The sequence below is a fragment of the Hordeum vulgare genome, chromosome 3H (genome assembly GCF_904849725.1).
Source record: "Hordeum vulgare subsp. vulgare chromosome 3H, MorexV3_pseudomolecules_assembly, whole genome shotgun sequence".
Taxonomy (NCBI): domain Eukaryota; kingdom Viridiplantae; phylum Streptophyta; class Magnoliopsida; order Poales; family Poaceae; genus Hordeum; species Hordeum vulgare.
Genome location: NC_058520.1, coordinates 581,553,217 through 581,563,875, shown reverse-complemented (window position 1 = coordinate 581,563,875; position 10,659 = coordinate 581,553,217). Strand labels below are relative to the sequence as shown.

General features: G+C 49.4%; 2 protein-coding genes across 2 annotated transcripts; both read left to right on the top strand.

Moving 5' to 3' along the window:
* Positions 1-805: 805 nt before the first annotated feature.
* LOC123440747 lies at positions 806-2,025 on the top strand. The gene has a single exon (XM_045117296.1). The coding sequence runs from the start codon at positions 934-936 to the stop codon at positions 1,612-1,614; it is 681 nt and encodes a 226-aa protein (XP_044973231.1). The 5' UTR covers positions 806-933; the 3' UTR covers positions 1,615-2,025.
* A 6,934-nt stretch (positions 2,026-8,959) lies between these two features.
* LOC123440746 (putative glycerol-3-phosphate transporter 1) lies at positions 8,960-9,657 on the top strand. The gene has a single exon (XM_045117295.1). It carries the CDS (start codon positions 9,236-9,238, stop codon positions 9,464-9,466), a length of 231 nt encoding a protein of 76 aa, XP_044973230.1. The 5' UTR covers positions 8,960-9,235; the 3' UTR covers positions 9,467-9,657.
* Positions 9,658-10,659: the final 1,002 nt, after the last annotated feature.

The following is a 10,659-nucleotide window of genomic DNA, read 5'->3' as shown; positions in this document are numbered from 1 at the left end:
TTTGTTGTGTTGCTCGTTACAATATTTGCTCTGTAATCGGTGTTGGTTGCTTTGTAATACGAAGCGGGAAAAACCTTTTTTGGTAATACTCACGTAGCCTTCACACTTAGTGCTGGGGCAAATAGTCAATGGTGCATGTGCATGTAGTGTCTACCAGCAATCTGACCTTGTTTGAGCAAGGAGCCGAGAACTCAGAAAGATGGCGAAGAGAAGAAGGCTCCTTGTGCGATCGATGGATGGATCCCCTCTGCTCTGGTTGGGCATTGCTTTGCCCCCCACCCCCCGGCAACGGCATGCACGGCCCTTCCCCCACCTTCCCGAGTTGGGCAGCGCGAGTGGATCAGATAGTGGATCGGTGGAGCACGCGAACGCAAAAGGAGGAAAGAAAAGCGAGCGAGGAAGAAGACCAAGCCAAGCCACCTAACCAAAAAAAACTTATTGTTATCCAACACGTCCAAGCAATGCTCCATCTACGTAAATTACGTAATAGTCTGACTTGGCAATAACTGATTGGATTAAGAGGAGGATGAGGTCCACCCATCCCTGAAAATCAAGGGGGCATGTTTAGATTAGTTGAAAGGTTTAGTAAATTTATATAGGCTTTAGTAGGTCTAGCATTTTCGCCTGTTTTGTGTTTTCTCCCCCTGCCTTCCTGGCTAAGCGAAGCCTCTTCCTTCCCTCCCTCCCTCCCTCCGTCTCCTCCCCTTCACCCCCCGTGCTTATATATACCATCACCACCACCACCACCCAACACCACATTGCCATCCACCGCCGCCGCCGACGACGACCACCACACACACACACGAACGAACAAACAAGCAGAGAGTCAGAGACGCAGACAGGCTTGAGTGGAGGGGAAGGTACGTGGTGGTGGCACGCGCCTTTTCTCCTCGATCCGGGCCGGCCGGGTTGATCGTTGATCGATCGATCGACATGGACGTGCACTCGGCGCCGGTGGCGGCGAGGAGGATGTGGGGCTACCTGCGGGCGGTCTTCTTCATGATGCGCAAGGGCAAGCGCAAGCTGCTCCTCGGCGCGCACCTCCTCATCAAGCGCCGCAACAAGGCCGTCTCCCGCTCCGTCGCCAGCCTCCTCTCCCACCACCACGCCGGCGGCCGCGCGCTGCGCCGCCGCGAGTACGAGTTCTCCTGCAGCGACAGCCCCGACCCGGGCTCCTTCTCCATGCGCCGCCTCGCCTTCCCCTGCCTCGGCGCCGCCGACGACGACGTGGACCTGCCCGGCCGCCTCCACGCCGCGCCCGCCACGCCGCCGCGGCACCTGATCGAGTACTACGCCCACGCGGCGGCCGCGGCGTCCCCCGGGACGTCCTCGCCCGGGGCGCTGATGGCGCGCGAGGAGTCGGAGCTCGCGCTGGGGGACGACGAGGAATGCACGCCGGCGGGGATGTCGCCGCTGGTGCCCGGCGCGGCCGACGGCGGGTTCTCGGTGCGGGTGTCCAACTTCTCGACGGACGAGGTCGACGGCGACCAGCTGGGCCTAGGCGAGGCCGTGGACGACGAGGCGGAGGAGTTCATCGCCCGCTTCTACGCCCAGCTGCGCCGCCAGAACCACGTCGGGCTGCTCCCGTACCACCTCCAGGAAGCCGCCGCGTGAACGACCAGCCGATCCATGAAGCTACCTAGCTACGTACGACGGCATTGTCCGGCCGGGCCTGCCGGCGATCGATTCCATGCTTGCTTGGCCGGGCGACCGCGCATAGCCAGTCCATGCGTGTGGCGGGGGAGAGGAATACGTCGTGTGCACGAATGCGTAGCAGCTCCGTTCCATCATGTATATACATGCACGTACGATTGCCCATGCGTGACAGCGTGGGCATGCATGTACTCCCTTCTTTTTCTGCATGTACTATGTACTAGTGTTATGTCAGTGTAAAGATGTGGGTCGATCGGGTCCCGGATGGTTTTTAGTCGCTGGGGCTAATTATTAAGTGTGCCTTGCATACAGTGTATATTCCTTGTATTGTATGTGGTTACTTGATCAATTCATATGTACCATCATTTTATATCTCATTCCCATCGTATTCATATAGTATAAGTCAAAAGGTAAATGTGTTTTTAAAGTCCTTTTCTCCAATACGAGAAATGTGCACACACATGAGCATGAAAAAGAGCTGTGTAGGGCTGGGAAGAGATGTTCTAGAATTGGTACTTAGAATATGCTTTTCCCTTTGCTTTTATGTGTGTGCGCGCGCGCGCAAAGGGTATTGATCTATTATAAAAAAAAGTCATCAGGAGTACAAATCATCTTAAACATAATAAAAATTATGTCAAGGTCCTTGGAAAAGCGAACGCCCACCACTGCCGTCAAAATCATGGAAAATTATGGAATATTTACGTTTCAGTCAAAGTATTTCAGGAATTAGAGAAATAAACTTTTAATTATTTTTTGAAGTTTAAAAATACTTAGTTGGGTTTCAATCAAATTCAAGTGAAAATTTGGGCCTTTTGGTCGATATGACAAACAAAAGCGGTTGAAGTTCAGAGATTTACGGTATGGCCAAAATATGTGTCAAACTAAAATTAAAAACCGTGAGATGCAGCAAATCTACTTTCTTACATTTTAGGTACTGAGAGATCTACAGTGGTATCGTACCGTGTCTTCGTAAAGTGGAGGAACCCTAATCGAAGGTGCTTAAACTAAATAGCAAAGCGATAGATACAAAGAACAATTACTCTCTTCATTTCTAAATACAAGTTTTTTTTAAAAAAATTTATTAAAAACTATATACGGATGTATATAGACACATTTTAGGGTAAAAATTCACTCATTTTGTTACGTATGTAATCCTCTAATGAAAACTTTGAAAAACTTATGTTTAGAAACGTAGGGAGTAGAACTGTATTTTCTTTTTAGTAGGAAAGTACAGTTCCCCTGGCATGGCTGATGATAGATGCCTAATATATTTAACCCTAATACTTTTGCAGAATATCGCTTACAGCAGCTCCCCTCAGAAGAAAAATAACATCTCTTCATCTGCACGGTTCCGTTCCAATATCGCCCGCGCTGCAGCTTCCATCGGACAGCATACAGTGCTGTCGTTTGGTGGACGGCAGCGGCGATACAGTGCTGGGCAATGATTAACGAACAGCCCCCATTTGTATAAACCCGGGGCCAGCTGTAGCTTAATGAAGATTTTGGCAAAGCCATGCCCGCACATATATATAAAGTAGATCTACTGAACATACATTAGGATCCTACATCGTGCATGCTGAAACAGCAGTGCTACCTAATCCGGGGCAAACCACGGAGTCACCATAACCAGAGGGTTTTATTAGTGTGCAACAACTGAACAAAGTCGGTCGATCCAAAAGCATGCATACACCTACCGAACAAAAGTTCGTCAGAAAAGCATGCTACTTGAACTTTAAATTACAGCACAGCAGCGGACGGCCGCTCTTATCCGATCCCCAATCCTTATCCACCCAGTTTCCAAAGGAGAAAAAGAAAAATTCCCGACTTCTTTATGAAAATTCGCAGGGGCGCCCATCTGTGCGTCCGTCTAGAGCCGTTCATCTGCGTCGTGATCCGAAAAGTTGTTTTTGGTGAAAATTTGACTGAAAAATACATGCGAATTTAGAGCACTCTTAATACGAGATGGTATACATGTTTATCTTGTGCGTATATTTCGTCCAACCGTGTTTCTACATCTTCGTTTCTGTATGTATGGTGCATCTTTCCGTGTTTACTTTTTTTTTTGGTCTTGTCAATTGGTTCTTGTTTTCATTCTATTCAAGCCAACTATTGTTAGTGTTCATCGTCTTCTTCCTTGGTGTACTGGTTTCACCTTGATCTTTGGGTACACTCCACTTTTGTGTCATATGCGTTATTTCCTCCATTCTTTTGATTGTGTTGTTTCTCTATTCGTTTTTTTCTATGGATCTTGTTAGTTCATCGTGTTCGGTCTCCCCTCAAATTCATGTCATTCTTCATCGCATCACAAATTGTTGCATTCTTTACGCAAACTTATTATTTTCCTATGGCACATTCTGTTTTCTTTGACATATTCGTGCTTTGATTTATTATATTTTTTTTTTGCAGATAACATTAGGATTTCATTCTCCCCACCGCAATGCCTGCTCTGCCAGTTGATTTTGTTGTTACTCCTAAGATTGTAGATCATATTCTTTCAAGTTACTTCTATGAAACTTAGTAGCATTTCTTTCCGAACTTAGGCCACCCTGTAAGTTTTGTGCATCAAAACTTGTGTTAGTTCTGTTCTATGAAACTTATGGGCTCACCATGGTCTGCGACAGTTTCATTGTTGCATAAACAATTATGAATGATGGTGTAATCTTAAGCTATATGTATCACATCTTAGGTTTTTTTCTTCTTGAAGTTGTAAACCGATATACTTTTTTACTCATATTTTTGTGTGTTGGTTGTGTGCATAGTGTTAAGTAGAGACCGAGCATTCACTCAATACGGCCGCGCCACATCTCGAATGAAAATGTTGTTTATCAAGAGAGAGAAAAAAAATCAGTGATTGGTGTTAAATGGCCATACGAAGAAAATTCTTATCAAATCGGTAGAGATCATCTGTCGGTTTTGTTTGCTTACACAACTGTATTTCGATTAACGGAAATGAGGAATTGCATTTCTGCTTTGTGAAAAAAAAATGGAAAGTTACATGTAGCTCGTATATGCCCCGGTACGATCATAAACAGTTGGAACAGCCACAGCAACTTAAGCATCCGCTTTGCATCCGACTGTTATATTGAGCAACTCTAGCAAACCCCGCATCCCTACGGCCCGCAAAACGCGTTTGCGTAAAATCGCTTTTGCGAACCGGTGCGGGCCCGCATAATGGATCCTAAAAAAGCATATTCGCGGCGGCTTCTGTAGGTTCTGATCTGGCGCAGCTCCTTCGGGCCCGTAAAACTTAGATTTGCAACTTAAATTGATCTAGTACAATGCTTTTCTTTGCTTTTGCAATAACATTATAGATACAAAACATATCATCAAATCTTGGCTAGAATAGCAAAACCAAAGAAAACAAGAACCGCATGTATGCATTTGAGAAGATTTCCAACTTCCATAACTGCTCCTACTAGTTGAAGCAATATCTTCTCCATGCACTCATTGTTGATCTGCGGATTCTTGATCTTCCTTTCTTTATTCTTCATCTTTGGTTCCAAAGAAGTAGACGTTGCTTCCCCTCTAGTTGCACATGCAGCCGCATCATTGCCTTCGATTGTACTAAGGAGTGCACTAACATCTATTAAGTTTTTTTCTATCAACAAATCAATGTATTGGCCTTCCCAAAACCAAAATAAGCATCCATCGTCCTACACAAAAGAATGATCAAGCTCGAAGTGAGCTACCGCAATTGAAATAAAGAATGGGCTATGGAACGAGCTACCTCAAGTGCACGTACCCCGTCGTTTTAGCATTTGTAGAACACCCACCCGGGGTGCGTCGGCGTGCCCGAAGTGAGCCGCAACACTTGGCGCCGGCACTCGTCGCACTCTATGAGCGGCATCGGCATGCCACAAAGACGTTGTGCGAGCGCCGAGCCCGGTGGACGGCCGAACGAGTCCATGTCCATAAACCTTCGGCGGCGCCGGGCGGACGAACCCGTGCCTGCATGCAGCGATGCGCCCTTGCCTGGGCTGCGGGAGAGGCTCCCCGACCACTCCATCGCCTCGAGCAGCAACCGGCGATCGGAAAAAGACAAATCCGGCGGCCCGTGATGAAGTGTCGCAAATATGCAAATCCGGCAGCTCGCCGACGCATGGGGGAAGGGAGGGGAGGCCTCGTGCGCGTGGCAGCCTTCCGGCGTGCTCCTGCCGGCTGCTGTCGCCGGAATCTTGGGCGGCGGCCGGCGGCGGCGCGAGAGGGGAGAGGAGAGGTGGTTGGTGGGAGAAATCGCGGGATGAAATGTACCCTCACCAACCGCTTCCGCTTATATGCAGGGCACCGCAGCCGCGGCGGGAAACCCGCGTTTTCCCGGGTTGATGTCGGAATTTTGCCGCGCCCCCAAATATTTTTTACGGACCGGGGCGGGATGCGCGTTCTGATCGGGCTGGTTTTTCTGCCCCTACCTGCATTTTGGCGGTAATTTTACGGACTGGGACGGGATGTGCGTTCCGATCGGACTAGTTTTTCTGACGGTAAATTTACGGACCGGGACGGGATGCGGGGTCTCTTAGAGTTGCTCGCATCAATGCATGCTTGCTGTGCTCTGGCCGGAGGCCTCCGGGCTCCGGCAAAATGGACAAATCTAACCTCTTTGCTGAATGAATTCACAAACTGAACCTAGTTAAAAAAAATTACACCGAGCTGACCCTTTTGTGTGGCGCCCGACGCGTAGGCGTCACACTACACTGTGTGACGCCTAAGCCGTCGGCGCCACACAAAAGGGCCCCGCTGGCGCTGCAGGGCCCACCCTGGCCGTGTGACGCCTAAGCCTCGGACGTTGCACATGCTACAGTGTGACGCCGAGCACTTAGGGGGCCACACATGCACTTATGCATTATGCAGCCGATACATGCGTGCAGGCATGCACTGGTGAGGCGGAAGTGCGGCGTGCCCTCGGGCGGCGAGGAGGTGGAGCAGCTCGAGCCACTGCGTGGCGTCGGCGCCGCCGAGGAGAGCTTGATTTGCCGGGCTCTGCTCCTGCCCCGCGCCGGCCGAGCCGTCGCCATCTCCGGATCAATGTACAGCCCCGGCCATCTCCGGCCCTGTCTACGGTTCCTCCAGCGACGACACGGACAGATCGCTGGCTGAGCCGTCGGGCCTCCGCGACGCCGCCATCTTGGCCGAGATCTCCGCCACGACCAGCCTCGACAGCAGCAGGCCGGCGATGAGTGCCGACGCCATGAGCATCGTGAACACCCCGCTCCAGCTCCTGGCCGAGATGTACCCCGTCAGGAGCGGACCTGCAGAGGGTGAGCTTCCAGTAAGTATGCCAACATCAGGCAGAGAACTGAAAAGCAGTTGAAGCACGGCCGGCTGTATCATACCTGGCCTAGCTCCGGGTCCTGGACTACGGCCAAAGTCTGTTTTAAACCTTAAACTCGTAGAGCTGGTTGGAATCGAACCTCAACCTTTGAATCCCTGAAATCGATACCTTAACATCTCTGATCTCGGTCAAAATCAACCCTACACCGATCCTAGACCTGTTTGTCCCACTGGAAAAGTGCAATCCCGGCTGGAATTACATGTTCGCTCACTGTATTCGTCGTATTCATCTTCTTCCCCTTTGCTGTTGAGTCGAGCTCCACGAACGATGCTGCAGCAGCCAGCACCACGATGCGTAGCAAACTCCACGGCATGCGGCGACATCCGTCACGACACCGAATCCAGTTAGAGGCTACAAAGCACCGATACGGCGACACTGATACGGCGATACGGGTACGGCGATACAGGATACGGCAATTTCTAAAAGCAGCAATTCGACGATACGGCAAGCATATATAAATAATGATAAAATAACATGCAATAAAAACTAACATAATAAATGTATAAGATGATAACAAAATACCGACCCACTGATTACCTAATTACTTTCATACCTTATTGTTTTTCATTTTAAAATCTCACTATCATTAATGAATAATACGACCAATCGGTCATAGACTGTCGCAGTAAAATTTAGACTATAATATCTATTAACATGACAATATAAAATTAATAAATCTTTTAAAATTAAAAACTTGAGATTGTCAAATGACAAACATATATAAAGAGCAACTTTGGATTGCACGAGTGGGTCAAATAATGAATTGCACAAGTAACATCCTTAACAAGCACTTTTATCTAACTACTACATTAGTACAATCCGCATGCACTACCTATATGAACAGATCAACGATACATCAAGGCATGGGCAATACACGACGGCGATACTTTGAAGATATGCGTATCGCCATTTCTTTTAAATTGAAAATGACGATACTTCGAGGATACCCGTATCGAAAGCGTATCTGAAGTATCGGAGTATCGGTGAAGTATTGAACGGTGATACACAAATTTCTGAAGTATCGGTGCTTCGTAGGTTAGAGGCCGTGTGCTCTCGGGCGTACTCGCGCGTCTATTGAACGAGTTATGCTGGTACAGATCGATCAATCTAGCCCACGTATTTGTAAGTCACTACGTCCGTCAGCTAGCTCATGGAAAATCCGTACACATGCCTACCTGCTTCAAAGCAAGCTTCTACGCGAATACGCTGGAATACAAAATCGTCCGAGTCAGCTTTGCACAGTAGTGTTCGCCCCAGTGTAGTCGGTCACAGTCCGAGCTAGCCCACTACAACTCCCATCCCCCTCTGACGCCTTGCCGCCAGACATGGCGTCGGCGACGTTGTGCTGGAGCACACCAGACCTTCATGGACGCCGCGCAGGCCATGCATGCGGCCAGGAAAAATGCCTGAACCTCCACGTCCTCCATCGGTGTTGCCCGACAGTCCATGCGTTCTTGTCACTACCGCCTCTCTGCGGGCGTGCTCTTGTAGACCGTAGCTAATGAGATGGGAGGGAGGATAAAGTTTATAGGTCGCCAGAGACAAGCGGACGACACGATGTGCTCTAACCCGGTTTTGGCAACGTCTAAGCGCCATTCAGGAGGAAGTGGATGAGTGAGAGACTGGACCAGCGTTGATTTTCACGATATGGTGCGGAGGGGATTGAGGATGTATATGAAATGTGGGCCATGGACATCAGCGAGAGTAAACTGTGATCCTTGGCAGGTGAATCTTTTCCCGGTATGCCAAACGGGTTTAGGGTTGATATTGACCGGGATCAAAGAGACGAGGTTACCGATTTCAGGGATTCAGACGTCGAGGTTCAGATCCAACCAGCTGTACGAGTTTAAGGTTTAAATAGACGTCGAGGTTCAGATCCAACCAGCTGTATGAGTTTAAGGTTTAAAATAGACGTCGAGGTTCAGATCCAACCAGCTGTACGAGTTTAAGATTTGAAATAGACTTTACTCCCTGAACTACTGTGCCATTGTGGCAGAAACTTGGTTGTTGAGGTTTGACTGGCACCCAACAGATCAAGGTTTCTCTTGTTGTTCTTTATATGGAAGCTGCAGGCAATCGCAATATCCATCAGATGCCCTTCATTCATTGATGACTAAGAATGTTGAAAAATAACAACAGCGATATATGCAGGACTGAAGTAAAGCAGGTAGTTCATGCCTAGCCGACACATAGTAAACTGACTATCGACCAAAACAAAACAGATTAACAGATTAACATAGTAAACAGCGATATATGAGCACGGGATCCATCGGCGCCGCGGTGGGTCCGCTCCTGACGGGGTACATCTCGGCCAGGAGCTGGAGCGGGGTGTTCACGATGCTCATGGCGTCGGTGCTCATCCTCATCGTCGGCCTGCTGCTGTCGAGGCTGGTCGTGGCGGAGATCTCGGCCAAGATGGCGGCGTCGCGGAGGCCCGACGGCTCAGCCAGCGATCTGCCCGTGTCGTCGCTGGAGGAACCGTAGACAGGGCCGGAGATGGCCGGGGCTGTACATTGATCCGGAGATGGCGACGGCTCGGCCGGCGTGGGGCAGGAGCAGAGCCCGGCAAATCGAGCTCTCCTCGGCGGCGCCGACGCCACGCAGTGGCTCGAGCTGCTCCACCTCGTCGCCGCCCGAGGGCCCGCCGCACTTCCGCCTCACCAGTGCATGCCTGCACGCATGTATCGGGTGCATAATGCATAAGTGCAGGTGTGGCGTCTAAGTGCTCGGTGTCACACTGCAGCATGTGCAACGTTTGAGGCTTAGGCGTCACACGGCCGGGGTGGGTCCTGCAGCCCCATCGTGACCCTTTTGTGTGGCGTCGACGGCTTAGGCGTCACACGGCCGGGGTGGGTCCTGCAGCCCCATCGTGGCCCTTTTGTGTGGCGTCGACGGCTTAGGCGTGACACAGTGTAGAGCGGGGCCTACGCATCGGACGCCACACAAAAAGGTCAGGTCGGTGTAATTTTTTGAACTAGGTTCAGTCTATGAACTCATTCAATCATTTTGCCCCGGGCTCCGGCTGTCTGCTCAACGTGGTTTCCAAGACCTCTGCTTGTGGTGGTAGCTTAGCTGCAGCTAGCGGGGCGTAGGTGCAACGTGGAGCAGGTTCTCCAGAGAAACGTACAGGCCGGCCTGGAATGAATCTGACTTGCCGCCAACATACGTTGTCGGTGCTACCTTAGCTTAGCTTGCCACACCCAGAAGAATCATCTAGAGTATCAATCATGGCAAATCTTGCCTCGGTGTTGGGACACCGTCACGCAACACACTTCCAAATGCGCGGCTGGCTCTATATTTAATCTGTTAAGTTCTGGAGCAAAGCTAGCGGAGCAAAACAAAGACCATGCATTTACGATGGATACCGTATGCTTTTAATAAAAAAGAAAAAAGACGTAGCTTAGTGGCTGTGGGTACGTTTCTTCTATATCACACGCTCAGTTCACCGATTCCAGTTCCCTAAGTACAAAGTATTTAGCGAAAGGAAGAATAGATGTTTTGAATATTGCAATATAAATTAATGAACAAACACACTAATGAATTCACAAAAAAAGTTAGAACATCTTATACGTGTGAACAGATGAAGTAGTAATTTACCGCCTCTTCTTGACGTGCTGTCATAAAATTAATTCGTACGTGTATCTATATAGGCTTCAGGAACTATTCAAATCAGTGGA

Excerpts from the sequence above, each read along its gene's own strand:
- LOC123440747 (XM_045117296.1), top strand. The coding sequence starts at position 934 with ATGGACGTGCACTCGGCGCCGGTGGCGGCGAGGAGGATGTGGGGCTAC.
- LOC123440746 (XM_045117295.1), top strand. The coding sequence starts at position 9,236 with ATGAGCACGGGATCCATCGGCGCCGCGGTGGGTCCGCTCCTGACGGGG.